This window comes from Cutaneotrichosporon cavernicola, assembly GCF_030864355.1.
Source record: "Cutaneotrichosporon cavernicola HIS019 DNA, chromosome: 3".
Taxonomy (NCBI): Eukaryota; Fungi; Basidiomycota; class Tremellomycetes; order Trichosporonales; family Trichosporonaceae; genus Cutaneotrichosporon; species Cutaneotrichosporon cavernicola.
In genome coordinates, this window is record NC_083395.1 from 2,093,265 (window position 1) to 2,108,971 (window position 15,707).

Genomic DNA, 15,707 nt, shown 5'->3' on the forward strand with positions numbered 1-15,707 from the left:
TTGTGCTCTGCGCTTTGACATTCCTCCTCTTACCACTCCAACTCGTCAGCGACTGACGACTCTTTCATCTGCTCACACCAATCACCATCTTTTCTATACGTGTCTCTCTTCAAACGCTCCTATTTGCCTTTTATCCATCAACACCAATACACCATGACAACGCTACAATTTCAGCCATTGCAGTCCCAGCCAACGCCAGAGTTCTGGGCATCTCTGACTGCCCTCAAGCTCGACAAGCTTGGGCTGGACGACTCCGTTCTGCCCATCCACGCGATTGTCGATGAGGGTCGTCAAATCTCCACTCCTGGGTCTCACCACCAGACGAAAAACGCCCAGGATCATAGCCTGCAGCACTATGTTCATGGTGGTGTTCTGCTGTCGGCAACTGCCTTTGAGGAGCTAAATGTCACGACGTGAGATAGGTCTGCCGCCATCCTATCGCTCACTGACACCAGGGCAAACCAACACTCCATGGTCTTCAAAGGCGAGTTCAAAAACTTCAACACACTCGAGGAGTTTCGTTCTCCGCAAGCCAAAAAAGCGCTATTTGACTCGATGGTGGCGCGAGTGGGTGTTTCATTGGGGAGCCTGCTGGTGGATTACTCACACGTAGATGATCGAGTCGTTTACAACCGATCAGCCCATCTTGAACAGCTTCCTCATGTTTGCATTTGCCGACCTCAAAAAGTACAGCTATCACTATCGCTTTGCATTCCCGGCGCTGGTCTCCAAACCTGCCTGGCTAGTCGAGGGCGGGTTTAGGCAGGCCGAGAGAATGGTATTTGCTGCGTAGAGTCCTCCTGGCTAATGTGCAGGATGTTGATGAAGTTCGCGCGCTCGTGGCTCATGATTCCGACTTCTCAGTCAAGAATTTGGATGCGTTTATCGTGAAGGGTACTCCAGGGCAGCGTCAACTTGCGCCCATCACACAAGCCAAAGCTTTCTTTGACGGCATTCCTGATAAAGAGGTACGGTGCGCGTTCTGCCGTGTCGCTGACTCGCCAGAGAATGGTCGTCTTCCATGACCCGTCAGCTCTTCCCAACAACCCGGGATGGCCGTTGCGCAACGCCCTCTACTTCTTACAAGTGCACCAGGGCATTTCCGCCGTCAACGTCCTCTGTCTCCGTCAAGGCGAAGCCAGTCTCGTGGGAAGCGTGTCGACTGCCGATTCTGGTGACCCGCACGCCAAGCCACAGGCAGTTGGATGGGAGCGCGACCATAACGGGGCCTTGGCGAGCAAACGAGCAGACCTTGGAGCCTCTCTTGACCCAGCTCGGTGAGATCACCAGATAATCCGAAAAGCTGATAGCAGTCTCGCCGAGCAGGCCGTCGATTTAAACCTGAAGCTGATGCGCTGGCGAATTATGCCGGAACTCGATCTGGACAAGGTGGCATCAACACGGTGTCTGCTCTTAGGGGCGGGTACACTGGGATGTTACGTCGCGCGCGCCCTCATGGTAAGCGTGATCTCAGCACTCCTGTCATCCGAGGGCTTACTTGAAGGGATGGGGCATTAGAACAATCACATTTGTCGACTCGGCCCGAGTGTCATTCTCCAACCCTGTGCGACAGCCCCTGTTTCGATTTGAGGACTGTCTTGATGGAGGCAAGCCTAAGGCTGCATGTGCTGCGGGGCGGCTGAGGGAGATCTTTCCTTCGATGGTAGGTTTTCGTCGTTCGGTCCGCTCCAGCTTTTAACGCCAGAATGCTATAGGACACTCGTTCACGATTCCCATGCCTGGGCACCCAGTTGGTGACAGAGAGACGGCTCATGATGCCAAGGACAGTGTAGAGCTCTTGGAGCGTCTCATCTCTGAGCATGACGTCGTTTTCCTCCTGATGGACTCTCGGGAGTCCCGCTGGCTGCCGACGTTGATCGCCGCGAGCCAGGGCAAACTCGTCATCAATGCTGCTCTCGGCTTCGATAGCTACCTTGTGATGCGTCACGGTGTTGGGGCGTTCGAGAGCCACTCGAAACGTTTGGGCTGCTATTTTTGCAACGACATCGTCGCGCCGGTGGACGTAAGGATCTTGTGCAGCACCGATGCTGACTATACCCAGTCCTTGACGGACCGCACTCTGGATCAAATGTGTACAGTCACTCGCCCCGGCATTGCGCCTATCGCTGCGGCGTCAGCTGTCGAGTTACTTGCGGCCGTCATTCAGCATCCTCTTGGGTGAGTAACGCCAATGCAGACTTACTACGATCATGCTCCTGACGATTGCTAACGATCAGGCGAGGTGCCCCCGCCGAGCGGCCGGGCAATGTTATCTCGGAAACTCAACCGGGCTCTCCCCTTGGACCAGTGCCTCATCAGCTCCGGGGTGCTCTCCGCCAATGGAACACATCTATTGTGGAAGGTTATGCGTTCGAGCGCTGCACGGCTTGCAGCGAGAAGGTGAGCAGTTCTGAGACTATGTGCTAAGGGAATCTAGGTAGTTGCAGCCTATCAGGACGGTGGAGTTGAGTTCCTCTACAGAGTGTTTAACGAACAAGGCTTGCTAGAAAAGGTAACTGGGCTGGACAAGCTGTACGAGGAGGCGGAGGCGGCACTGGACAGTGTCGACTGGGAAGAAGGAAGTGATACTTCGACTTCGTTGTAGGATGAGTGTGGGGAGGCAGTGGTATGCGTTACGTAATGTTTTGTACAGTTTGATCCCGTCTCTGCGTTTCATGTAAACAAAGCCAGGCGCGTCCAGTTTGAGTTGATGCATTCCCATTCCCATCAACTCGCCACCTCCCATTCTCATCGTCACCATCACGATACACTCGACGCTCAATCGCTCGCTCTACAACCGCAACCCTTTAGCTCCCCACACTCCATGTATTCACGGCGGCGAACGTTGACTTCAACCGGCCCTGCTGGTAACACGGCCATGCCTGCAAACCCCGCCGCCCTGCCAACTTCAATAAGGAAGCCTCCTGTTCGAAGCAGCGGGCTGCCGCGTGCATCCATGGCGTCGCATCCGTATGCTCCTCTCGCTCGTTTGTCGAGTGCCGTGGGCGACGGCCCCAATCAAAAGCGACGGAGCATGATGCCCCCAAGCCGTCCGGCCGATGGCTTTCTTTCGGCGAGCGCGAACCGCAGCGACGGAGCTTCGAATGGCAAAACGCCTCAGCCGGGACGTGCCCTTACTAGGTATGTGGTCATTTTATAATCCAGTTGACGCTCAGTACTCGTCGATCGTCTGCTTTTGGCCCGACTGGTGGGCGTCAATCAACCCTCGCGCCCTCGTACGGATCCCACACGTTCAAGGATCCCCGCCCAGTCAAGGTCCCCACTTTTACCAGCCAGTGCAAAGAGAACATTGCAGGGTACCTGGCCAGTTGTCGGGCACAGTTATCATTGAGCGCAAATTGGCAGGCCTCGCCTACGGCTCGCGAGTTCCAAGATCTCTTCCGCTTCCTCGCTACCGGGCTTGTTGGCCCGAACTATCCATGGGGAAAGAGTTTTGAGAAAGACTGCTTGTCCATCTTGCGCGACCTTCACTATCCCGTTCTCGACACCCTCAGCAAGACCGCTGTCACGGCCCCTGGCAGTCACCAATCTTGGCCTCTCATCCTCGCCATGCTCGACTGGATGGTAGGATTGTGCAAAGTGGGTTTCCAACGGCACCTGTAGTTACTGACGCGTGTTACAGGCGCAACAGCGTTGGCAAGATCCTGCATCAGTGTCTGATTCCCTTCTCTGCCGGGCAAGTGAACTGTCTCTTCAGCATCCCCAGCTTGAAGAGCGATTGTTCTGGGACTTTGTTTCCGAAACATACACAGAGTGGTTCGAGAGTGACGTCGAGGAATTTGGACCTGCTCAGCGACTGCTGGAGGAAGCGTACGGTGAGCGGCAGTGAGTGACGTTTACTGATCGTTCAGAAAAGATTTCGGCGTCATCTGTTGAAGAATGTGACCGGCTGGAGCGTGAGATTGGGGAGAGGGAAACCGAACTCCGACTCCTCCAAAGTGACGATGTGAGGTTACTGTGCGGTCATTGCTGATGGCCTCTAGTCTCCTATCAAGATGATTGATGAAGAGTATGAGCGGTTCATGAGCGACAAGCTCAAGTTCGACAACTTTATTGAGAAGCACCGCGAGAAAGTCGACAACCTCAACCATAGGATCGAAGGAGTGGGTGGGGCGATAATGGACCTCGGTGAGTGACGGCGCTCTTTTGGTGTTGGGCTAACTCGCAAGTCCAGCGAACTGCCACGACCCGCCAGCATCTTGCCAATGTCGAAGCCGAGGTTGCTGCGCAGAATTTGTCACCAGATGAGATCAGTCGCATGCAACACGACAAGGTTGCCCTCACACAGCAACTGCAGGACATAGGTAACAAGATCGCAGAGGCCAAGCGTCTATGTCACGACCAGGAGATGCGCGCAACACATTGTATGGATGAGTGCGACAAACACCTCGATGCCTACGACCGTCTCGGGGGCAGAATCGGCACGTTGGGGGTCGCCGCCGACCCTTTGCCATCCAGCTTTGTTCGCGTCGACTATTCACTCAACATGCATCTTGGCGCCGAAGATGCTCAAGCGATTCTGCAGAGTGGGCGCTCAAAACTGGAGACCATTCGGCCTGCCTTGGACAGCTACGCCCAAGGGTCGCGTGGCCAGGTTGACAAGCTTTGTGAAGAGGAAACAACGCTCGAGCGGAGGCATCAAGACTTGATGGAGAGCGTCGACAACAAGCGCGAGGAGGTAGTTCGGCGGCAGATTCGGTATGACAAGGAACGCAAGCAGGTCGACGAGCAGAGGGAGGTGAGTTGCCACGCATACCAGCCGAGCAGAAGCTTATGGTCAAAGATGCTCAAGGAGGAGAAGAGTGAGCACGGGATGGCCATATCCAATCTTGAAGCGGAAGTCAGGGGGAATGGTTTGCCTCAAGGCGGGGTGGTGCAGGCCAAGGCTCGCCTGGACAGGTCAAAGATGGTGTAAGTTGGTTTGGCTACGTGGCAATAGTATGGCGGTTAACACAGTGTGCAGGTTCGATAGCTTGCTACAGAAGACTCAGCAGCTCCAGGTACAAGCCCTCACTGAACTCCTCGGTCACGTCGAGGCCATATCGTCGTGCAAAAGTCGCACTGAGGAGAGTCTCGAGTCGGTGATGCGCTTTGCTGAGCGGCAAGACTGACGGAGTTGTGAGGCGTACATGTGATGTTGTTGGCAGAGATTATGTATGTGCGATAGTATGCCAGGGTGGCTTGTACATGAATTACTACTGACGCGTCACTTCATCCAATCCCAACCGGCAGCCCTAGCAAGCCCTGAGCACCAACCCTAGGGTTATGATTAATCCTAACCCATATAGAAATATTGTAATGGCGGTAAGTGTAATGTTAGCAGACTGTCTGGTGTGTTCTCATGTGCCTCTCCCTGCGCCTGCACCAACGCTCTGCGCAGCACAATGGGCTTGAGCTCGTCTAATATGTGCTACAGTTCCCAACCTGGTCCTCTCTCACTCACTTTTGGCCACCTCCACAATGAGCTTGTGGTGAAGCTTGGGATCAAGTGTCAGCTGCGGTTTGCCAACATGTGCAGATACGATGATGTACCCGATGCACTTTGTTGGATAGGCCATTGGGTTAACTGGGTTTTACTGGCAAGGACCAGCGACCGTGGCAACGTGGCAAACGTTGGGCCATTGAGGCTCACGAGGGCAATGAGCCATGGACCAAAGGCAAAAGCCCTTGGTCACTTTCCTCACTTTTCCCCCCCTTGTCTGTTTAACCTGTAGCCCTTGGTTAGCTTACGTACTTATGTGTAGTTGTCCAACATCCTACCCCCCCTCCCACCCCACCACCTACCCCACTATCTCCTCACCTCCCCCTGATCCACGCTCTCTCCCCCCCCCCTCCCCTATTCCCCCTAGTTTACCCTATTGCTCCGAGCTCCCGCTTGGCCGCGTGGCAATAGTGTTAGACCTGATCAAGAATGCAAGACTGAGACACGATGGACCATGCCATAACACGCGCTTTACACACGCACGCGCCCATGAACCCAATCCAATCCACTTTCTATCCACTCTAATACTATTCCTATCCTTCATCTCTTCTCCTTCTCGCTTGTCTTACTCTCTGTTAGCCATTTCTCCACTCGTCCCCCCCCCCCCCTCTCCCTTCTACGCTTCTACCCTTTCACCCTTCCACCACTCCCTCCCTTCCTCCCTTCCTCTCTATCTCATCCCTCTCAGCCTCGACTATTACGACTCTGCACGGTTCCCCAAGTGCCCAACCAGCCGCATCTGCCCGTCAACCCCTCCCTCGTCGCGCGTGCTTACTGGCTTCAACAGTCGCTCATCGCTCAACAACCCAGTATCTTGACATTGGTACTGCCGTCGTTCTACCTCTGTTGTCGTCTTTTGACAACCCTTTTACGACTGCTAACCCTTTCCCGCCTCTCGCTCCTGCAACCAGTTTCCATCGCTCGTTGTCCCAATGGCGGCGGCGTTAGTGTACGCAAAGGGCACGCGGGTCTGGCTTCCCGACTCAGCCGCAGGCTGGATACCAGGAACTGTCACTGCCGTCTCCCTGCCAGCAGATAGGGAGCCGTCTTCTGTCGCCACCATTTCGGTGGCCGTCGACGGAGCACCTGCCGATCATGCCGGAGCTACTCAAGACATCAAGTGCACTTTGGCGGCCCTCCAAGCAGCCTCAGAGCCCAACTCGAGTGTGCTCTCTGCCTCTCCCGCCAACTCTTCCCAAGACGTGCCGCCCCCCTTGCGCAATCCTCCTCTACTCGAGAGTTCGGAAGACTTGGCCAGCTTGAGTAACCTCAACGAGCCCAGTGGTGCGTTGTCACTGCATCTGACCCGCTCTAATTCTGATACAACGGTGCTAACGTGCTAGTGCTACATGCCATCGCGACCCGCTACGAAGCACATCAGCCGTACACTTATTCCGGTATTGTTCTTGTGAGTTGACAGGATGATGTCGGACGCTGACATGTGTGCAGGTTGCTCTCAATCCATTCAGTCCAGTTCCACTCTGTGAGCCTTCCCAGTCGGAACGTAGACTGATATGCAGATGGCAACGACATTCTTCACGCATACGCTGGAAAGAAGAAGGGCGAACTTGAACCTCATCTGTTCGCTATCGCTGAAGAGGCGCTGGACGACATGCGCAGGGGAAGTGGGGGAGGCGGCGTGGACCCCACGGGTGCGGGTGACCAAACGATTGTTGTCAGTGGAGAAAGGTAAGCTTTGGTTTGGTTTGTACGGCTGGCTGACGGGCAGCGGAGCGGGCAAGACAGTGTCCGCCAAATACATTCTCCGTTACTTTGCATCGGTGTACAACCACTCGCGCAACGAGTCGAACGGTGAACGTCGCTGGACCGATGGCGCAGGCAACGACGAGGAAGGGATGAGTGAGATCGAGCGACAGATCCTTGCGAGCAATCCAATCATGGAAGCGTTTGGCAACGCAAAGACTACCCGCAACGACAACAGTTCGCGTTTCGGAAAGTACATTGAGGTGAAGTACCAACTTGAATGTGACTGACTGCGAAACAGGTGTTGTTTGACAAGGAGAACAGGATCGTTGGAGCTCGCATCCGGACTTACCTTCTGGAGCGATCGCGTCTCGTTTATCAACCGGAGACGGAACGCAACTACCACATCTTTTATCAACTGCTCTCTGGCGCCCCGTCAAAGGAGCGCAAGGACCTCTCCCTCCCCATGGACCCCCAACAGTTTGCCTACCTTGCAGGAGGAGGTCCGTCGTCATCAACCATCCCTGGCGTCGACGACAGTAAAGAGTTCCGTGATACTCAGGAGGCCCTCAGCACAGTCGGCATCTCCGTCGAACGTCAGTGGAGCATCTTCAAGGTTCTGGCCGCACTTCTTCACCTGGGCAATGTCAACATCACCCAAGCGCGGACCGACGCTGTTCTCTCCGATGACGATGAGTCGCTGATTTTGGCTGCCAACCTTTTGGGATTGCCAGTCACCGACTTCAAGAAGTGGACGATCAAGAAGCAGCTCGCAACACGAACGGAGTCTGTCACAACCAATCTGACTGCGGCTCAGGCTACTGTTGTGCGCGATTCGGTTGCCAAGTTTATCTACTCTTGTCTCTTTGACGTACGTCATCTTGTTGGTCATGGCTGGTGTCTAACGTTGCAGTGGCTCGTAAGCGTCATCAACGAGAGTCTGGCCGGCGAGAATGGGGCTGGTGCACAGAGGTCGAGCAAGTTCATCGGTGTCTTGGATATCGTGAGTGCTCTCGAACCTTTCGTGCTGATGTCCAGTATGGCTTTGAGCACTTCAAGAAGAACTCGTTTGAGCAGTTCTGCATCAACTGGGCGAACGAGAAGCTTCAGCAACAGTTCAATGCTCACGTTTTCAAGGTACTGGTTGAAAGCAGCCGAGGCTAACATCAGCTTGAGCAGGAGGAGTATATGCGAGAGCAGATCAATTGGACTTTTATCGACTTCACGGACAACCAAGCTTGCATCGATGTCATCGAGGGCAAGATGGGTGTCCTCGCGCTGCTTGACGAAGAGTCTCGTCTTCCATCGGGGGCGGACGCGTCTTTTGCTAACAAGCTCCACCAGCAACTCGGCAAGCCAGTGTACAAGGGCGTCTTCAAAAAGCCTCGGTTCAATCAGAATGCCTTCACCATCGCACACTATGCTCATGACGTAACGTACGAGGTGGATGGCTTCCTGGAGAAGAATCGCGACACTGTCCCTGACGAGCACCTCACACTCTTGCAGAACGCATCCAACGACTTCCTCCGGGAGGCAGTCGAACGGTCTTTGGCCGTGGCGAGCACGGCATCAACAGCTCCTGGCGCCAAGTCAGGAGCGAAGCGCAGTGGACCGGCCGCGCGGAAACCTTCTCTCGGCTCCATTTTCAAGCACTCCCTCATCAGCCTAATGGACACGATCAACAATACCAACGTCCATTACATTCGCTGCATCAAACCGAACGAGTCGAAGAGGGCGTGGACGTTCGAACCCCAGCAAGTGCTTTCTCAGCTGCGGGCCTGCGGTGTTCTGGAGACTATTCGGATCAGCTGTGCTGGTTATCCCAGTCGTTGGACATTTGCCGAATTCGCCAATCGGTAAGTTGACGGCTTTACACATCATCTGACATACAGATACTACGTCCTCGTCAACTCGAAGGAGTGGGAAGGCAACTCGGATGTCAAGGCGTTCTGCCAACTGCTACTGCAGCGGACGTTGCGCGATGAAGACAAGTATCAGATCGGCCTCTCGAAGATCTTCTTCCGCGCTGGCATGGTCGCCCAACTCGAAGCCTTACGCACGGCCAGGCTGAACGCTCTCGTCACACTCGTCCAGAAGAACGTTCGCCGCCGCATTGCGTACAAGCAATACCAGGATCTTCGAAAGAAGACGATTGCCATTCAAGCCTGGTGGCGTGGTGTCCTCGGTCGGCGACTTGCTGAGGAGACGCGGAAACACGCCGCTGCTGTGCTCATTCAACGCGCGTCTCGGGCGTACATGCAGCGCCGCTCTTACCAACAGACGAGGCAGGCGGTTGTTATTATTCAGTCCGGTTAGTGACAGGTCTGATTCGCTGCTGACTTCCCAGCTGTGCGGGGCTATCAAGCCCGCAAACGCTACCACGAAGGCCGCATTGTGGCCGCGGCCGAGACCCTGCAAAGCCTGTTCCGTGGACGGTATGTCCATCTGTACAACTTGACACTGACGTTCAGTGCGGCGAGAAAGCGGGCTGCAGAGGAGACGAAGCGTATCATTATTCTCCAGACGCTCTGGCGCAGGAAGTTGGCTGTTCGTGAGCTCCACGCTTTGAGGGCGGAGGCCAAGTCTGCATCCAAGCTCAAGGAGATTTCCTATCAGCTCGAGAACAAGGTCGTGGAGCTCACCAAGTCCTTGCAGAAGCGCACTGTCGAGAACAAGAGTCTCAACGTGCGCATCGCAGACCTGGAGAAGGAACTTGCAGTCTGGCACTCCAAGCACGACGAGAGCCACAACCGCGCACTCGACCTGGAGGCGAAGCTTGCTTTACCCACAGTCCCACAGTCCAAGTTCAACGACATGCTGGGCGCGAAGAACGATGCCGAGTCTCGTCTGCGCGCCGCCATGAAGCGTGTTACAGAGCAGGAGGAAGACGTCGCCCGCCTCACCAGTCAGCTGGAACGTGCAACGGCAGAGTTCCACGAGCGACAGGCAGCGATCGACAGCGCAGTGGCGAGACACAACGAAGACGCGGCGACGATGTCGGCTTTGCGGCAAGAGGTAGCGTCGTTGAAGGAGCAAATCAGCCGTGCCAACGCACTTCACGCTCTTACGAAGGGGTCACGCGAACCTCCCACGTCTCCTACGTTTGACCGTGGTCTCCGTGACTTTGCCAACGGACTCCATACTGCCGAGCGAGGAAACGGTTCAACACGCCGACGCCAGCGGCGGCACAGCACCACCGGGCACGGCTCGTCAGCCGTTGTCCATTCTGATGACGATGGGTTCGACTTCAAGAAATCGACTTCCAACAACCCTCGGGCGGTGTCCGTGATGTATCCGCAGGGTACGGCTCTTCGTGGCCGAGACTCCAATGGCCTCCCGACGGTAAACGACTCGACGCCAGATGAGGTCCTTCGTCTTCTTGAGGACGAGGAGGGGCTAGATGATGACGTGCTCCATGGACTCATTGCCAACCTCAAGATCCCAGCAGCGAGCCTCCACAACCCGCCATTGGCGAAGGAGGTAATCTTCCCTGCGCACCTCATCTCGCTTGTCTCCAACGAGATGTGGAAGCTTGGAATGATCCCCGAGAGCGAGCGCTTCCTCGCCAACGTCATGCAGAGCATCCAGAGCTACGTCATGGTCAGTTTCGGGCCTCATCTTGTTGAAGCTGACCGTTAGCAATTCAAGGGCGAGGACGTGATAGTGCCAGGCATTTTCTGGCTCTCCAATGTCCAGGAAATCCTTTCCTTTATCTGCGTCGCCGAGTCGGACGCGCAGCAAGGTGTTGCCCCAGGCATGGACGAACCGGGCGCGCGGGAGCTGGACTGGGAAGCGTACGAGCGCCTTGTTGGCATTGTCAAGCATGATTTGGACAGCCTCGAGTACAACATTTACCACACGTGGATGCTCGAGGTCAAGAAGAAGCTTGGCAAGATGGTGATTCCGGCGTTGATCGAGTCGCAGTCTTTGCCCGGATTCATCACATCGGATGGCAGTGGCAGGATGTTCTCACGCATGATCGGCATGGGCGGCGGCAACAACCAGCCAGCTGCGAGCATGGACGACATTCTCAATCTCCTCAACAAGGTCTGGAAGTGTCTCAAGAGCTACTACATGGAGGAGAGCGTCATGCAGCAAGTCGTCACGGAGCTGCTCAAGTTGATCGGCACCATCGCTTTCAATGACCTCATCATGCGGCGTAACTTTTGCTCATGGAAGCGAGGTACGTCCATTATCGTGATGAAACTGACTAGTGCAGCCATGCAGATCCAGTACAACATTACTCGCATCGAAGGTAAGTAGCAGTTGTTGCGTCTTGCTCACCCATCGTAGAGTGGTGCAAGGCCCACGACATGCCCGAAGGGCTCCTTCAACTCGAGCATCTCATGCAGGCTACAAAGCTGCTGCAGTTGAAGAAGGTGAGTGTGCAGGTGTATTCGATCGGAGTACTCACTGCCCAGGCAACTCTCGGTGATATCGAGATCCTGTTCGACGTCTGCTGGATTCTCTCGCCGTCTCAGATCCAGAAGCTGATCTCGCAATACCACAATGCCGACTACGAAGCTCCGATCTCCCCCGATATCCTCAAGGCGGTAGCTGCTCGCGTTCGCCCAGAGGACAAGAACGACCAGCTACTTTTGCAGACAGAGCAGGACGAGGTTGGGCCGTACCAGATCCCACCGCCGCGTGATATTGCTGGCTTAGAGACTTGTACGTGGTCTTAAATACGCACTTGCTGACACTTCTCCTAGATGTCCCCGCCTGGCTCAACGTTCCCCTCATTCGCCGTCTGGCGACGTTTGTTGCGTAATGCCATAGAAACGAGAGTCTCATGTTCCCAATGTACAGATGAAACGAGGCATGAATGACCGTCGGAGCTTCAGGCATGAGCCCGAGAACATGAATTACAAGTGGTATCGGTTACTTGGAGTGGACATCATCTCGATGTTCTCATTAGGCGACCGATGGTCGTGATCCCATACCAGGCCACTATCGTCGTCATAATGGTACTGGTTACGCTGGACACTGTGGAAGCCAGGAGACCCTGCAGTCCGGCTGGGGAAAATGGCATCCCAGACCTCGGAACGACAAATCTGTTGCCCGATACATGTGGAGAGGAAGCAGTAGATGACAGCCGCCACGCAAACTGTTAGCTAGGCTCTTCAAGAGGATCCGAATGAAGAGGACGAACCATACGAATATGACGACCACAGAGAAGGCAAACAGAGAGTTGTCCATTCCTGGACCTTGTGGTGGGTTAGAATTCGCGTAGGAGCTCGTTACAGAATAGTTTGTCGATATAGTATTCGAGGATACGCGAGGATCAAGGAGAGTCGGTATAGTTGTTAAGAGTTGTAGAGCTAATGCTTGAGGAGTGCAACTGGCGCAAAGGCGTAAAGACGCACTGGGGCAATGGGGCAATTGGGCACAACAGAAGAAGGTAGGAAACCAGTTGACTGCCACGTGGGATCACGTGATTCTCGGTTTGTTGCCGACAACGCAAAAGTTGGTTAACTCCATCACCACCTTGTCATCTTCCCTCGCCTTAAGCCTTCCTTCGCTTGACACAACGCACGACGCATCGACATCCATCGCGATGGCTCCTCAAGCTCATCATCATCGACCTACTCTCAAACAGGTGAGTCCACTTCGACATTGGGTCAACCTCATTTACTCACTGCTCCCCCAAGTCCAACAAGTCGTTCAAGTCCAAGCATGCCTCTAAAGGTGCGAGGAAGGCCGCTGCTAAAGGTGAGCTGCATCCTCGACCCTCATATGGAAGCCTGTTCTCTAACTACGTTTCAGGCAAGACTGCAGCTATTACTGCTCCCAATGCGTCTACTCGCAAAGCGGTCGACGCTGGCTCAAAGAAGACTCGCCTGAACCAACAGGCTCAAAAGCGAGACGTCAAACAACGTGCGGGCCGGGAGGACGCCAAGTTCTTCTCTATGAGCTCCAATGGAGGTGAGTGACGACAATGCATTGCGTTTACCAGGACAGGCAAGGTCCCCCGCATTGTCTCCATTGTCCCGCTTCTGCCGTCACTCTCCTGTGAACGTTTGGTTTACGACCTGCTGCCGGCTCTCGGCCTCTCCGAGAACGACATTGCTGGGCTTCATTGGGATGGCCACTCGTCTTTCGTTACCATGGCTCCCCGATTCAAGTCGTCTATCCACTTCAACATCTTGCCCCCGCTCCAAGTCTTCTCCGCCCTCGACGCCGCTCTCGCCAGTGACATTGTCATCCTCCTCCTCAGCAGCGTGGATGAAGTCCAGCTCGAGGGCGAAGCCGTCTTGAGGTGTCTCCAAGGACAGGCTGGTGGCGTGACCGCTTTCGCTTGTGTTCAGGTATGTTCCTTTCGCTTGATGACGTCTAAGATCGCAGTCCCCAGAGTCGACACCACTGGCAGGTGCAACAAAGTCGCTGGTGCACAAGTCGCTCTTATCCTTCTCCCGTTACTTCTTTCCGTCCGTGAACAAGGTCTTCTCCGCCGATACTGTGAACGACGCGATTCTCCTGGCCCGTGCATTATGCGAAACGCCACCTGCTTTCATTCAACATCCGGACGGACGGGCATGGTTGGTTGCGGAAGAGGAGCCTATGTGGTTTTCGGCAGAGGACACAGTAAACAACGATCAACAGCAACTCTCTGAGTGCGGGTCGCTCAGGGTAACTGGCACTGTGCGAGGCGGGCGCCTCAGTGCGAACCGTCTTGTGCATCTACCTGGTTTGGGGGACTTCCAGATCTCCGAGGTGAGATTGGTGATTTCCTCATGGTCCTGACATGAACAGATCTCGGCAGCACCATCTCTGTCCACGCGCGATGGCTACCCTTCGGCCGTCTGTCTTTCTTCGCCCGGCGATGAGGCTGATGACTTGACTGCCAACAATGTGCCGGATCTGCTTGCCAACGAGCAGACTTGGCCAACCGAGGAGGAGATGATGGGAGCCCAAGGAACTGAGACAGACGACCTCCCCAAGCGTGTGAAGCGTGTGCCTAAAGGTACCAGTGCCTATCAGGCGGCCTGGATCGTCGACGATGACGATGAGGACGATGAGGGCACTGCGGGCGATGATGCCGAATCTGCCAGCGATATGATGGACACTGAAGCCATGGAATCAGGTATGACATTGGCTTGTCGTGCGTGCTCACCTTCTTCAGACCTGGACTCTCCGATCCAAGACGAGACGGAAGAGCTGGAGGAGGTGGAACTTGATGCTCGCAGCGAGGCTCACCAAGAGATGACAGCTGAGGAAGAAGAGGCCGAGTGAGCAGCCATATTGTTCGATGATGCTCACTCTTAGGTACGAAGCATATCTCCGTGAGCGCGAGTGTGCGCAGCGAGACGACATCAACTTTCCGGATGAGATCGATACCCCCAGGCACTTGGCTGCCAGTGTGCGCTTCCAACGTTATCGTGGACTGCGTAGCTTCCGCACAAGCCCGTGGGATCCATACGAGAATCTGCCTCTGGGTTATGGCGAGATCTTCCAGTTCGAGAACTTTGCAGCGACCCAGAAGAGGGTGGAGCGCGAGGCCCGTGAGGAAGGTGTCGAGGTACGTTGTTCAGCCCGGATTGTGCTGACGATGAGCTCGGCACTCGCGTAACTTTGGTACTCAGCAATGTTCCGCGCAAGGCAATTGCCGGCAGAAGTTATGGATCGCCATTTGTTGTCCATGGCCTCCTCCGTCACGAGCACAAGCAGACTGTGCTTCACTTCGTGGTACAGAGAAACACCGAGTACACGGAGCCCGTGCGCGCCAAAGTAGGTTCAGGAAGCCGTCGGAGCTGACCTCTAGGATCCGCTGGTGTTGTGTGCCGGGCCGCGGCGCTACAACATCAACCCTCTCTTCTCCCAGCATGTTCGAGGGGGCGGAAGAGGTGTCAATAATGTCCATAAGTCGGAGCGCTATCTCAAGCCCGGATCGACGACTGTTGTGACTACGTATGGCCCAGCCTGCTTTGGCAAGCTCCCATGTCTCCTGCTCAAGCAAGATTCTCAAAGTGGTACGTTGCCAGCGAACGGTTTTCAATTGACACTTGCAGGTCTTCCTGATTTGGTGGCGATGGGCTCGTTCCTTTCGTCTGATCCTACGCGGATTATTGCAAAGCGCATCGTTCTCACAGGGCATCCGTTCAAGGTTCACAAGAAGACAGCGACCATCCGTTACATGTTCTTCAACCGTGATGATGTCCAGTACTTCCAGTCTGTCGAACTTCACACCAAGTATGGCCGCACTGGACACATCACGGAAGCTCTCGGAACCCATGGCTATTTCAAGGCACACTTTGACGGCCCCATCCAGCAGATGGATACTGTCTGCATGAGCCTCTACAAGCGCCAGTTCCCGAAGGTAAGTTGGATTGTTGTTCATTGGCGCATTCTTTGCTGACGCCACAGTGGTCGACCACGTTCCAGCCGCCTACTGTGACTGCCGTCAAGGAGGATGACAACACGAGCATGGAGTTAGAGTAATCTCATGCTGGGTTGCGTGCATGTATGTGTATGTGCTTGTACGGCTTTCGCACCGCTTCGT

At 55.0% G+C, this 15,707-nt stretch overlaps 4 protein-coding genes across 4 annotated transcripts; all 4 read left to right on the forward strand.

Annotated features, from left to right (window-relative positions):
* Window positions 1-153: 153 nt before the first annotated feature.
* Window positions 154-2,427, forward strand: ATG7 (uncharacterized protein; the record flags this gene model as incomplete). The annotated part of the gene is made up of 10 exons (XM_060599274.1): window positions 154-413; window positions 456-567; window positions 614-778; window positions 816-968; window positions 1,006-1,277; window positions 1,314-1,458; window positions 1,505-1,663; window positions 1,706-2,023; window positions 2,063-2,178; window positions 2,238-2,427. 10 exons carry the CDS (start codon window positions 154-156, stop codon window positions 2,425-2,427), a joined length of 1,890 nt encoding a protein of 629 aa, XP_060455984.1.
* Window positions 2,428-2,878: 451 nt separating this feature from the next.
* CcaverHIS019_0307900 (uncharacterized protein) lies at window positions 2,879-5,132 on the forward strand (the record flags this gene model as incomplete). Its single annotated transcript, XM_060599275.1, has 7 exons — window positions 2,879-3,141; window positions 3,177-3,600; window positions 3,644-3,836; window positions 4,030-4,149; window positions 4,191-4,759; window positions 4,805-4,932; window positions 4,985-5,132. 7 exons carry the CDS (start codon window positions 2,879-2,881, stop codon window positions 5,130-5,132), a joined length of 1,845 nt encoding a protein of 614 aa, XP_060455985.1.
* A 1,303-nt stretch (window positions 5,133-6,435) lies between these two features.
* MYO2 (uncharacterized protein) lies at window positions 6,436-11,978 on the forward strand (the record flags this gene model as incomplete). The annotated part of the gene is made up of 17 exons (XM_060599276.1): window positions 6,436-6,787; window positions 6,847-6,911; window positions 6,953-6,986; window positions 7,024-7,192; window positions 7,233-7,470; window positions 7,509-8,078; window positions 8,121-8,210; window positions 8,246-8,344; window positions 8,378-9,063; window positions 9,100-9,518; window positions 9,555-9,642; window positions 9,679-10,807; window positions 10,847-11,390; window positions 11,427-11,462; window positions 11,501-11,586; window positions 11,629-11,878; window positions 11,920-11,978. 17 exons carry the CDS (start codon window positions 6,436-6,438, stop codon window positions 11,976-11,978), a joined length of 4,914 nt encoding a protein of 1,637 aa, XP_060455986.1.
* Window positions 11,979-12,764: 786 nt separating this feature from the next.
* TSR1 (uncharacterized protein) lies at window positions 12,765-15,646 on the forward strand (the record flags this gene model as incomplete). Its single annotated transcript, XM_060599277.1, has 12 exons — window positions 12,765-12,806; window positions 12,859-12,919; window positions 12,974-13,132; window positions 13,169-13,515; window positions 13,553-13,921; window positions 13,961-14,291; window positions 14,331-14,436; window positions 14,474-14,726; window positions 14,762-14,935; window positions 14,970-15,177; window positions 15,217-15,524; window positions 15,572-15,646. The coding sequence occupies 12 exons, from the start codon at window positions 12,765-12,767 to the stop codon at window positions 15,644-15,646; spliced, it is 2,433 nt and encodes an 810-aa protein (XP_060455987.1).
* Between the last annotated feature and the right edge of the window lie 61 nt (window positions 15,647-15,707).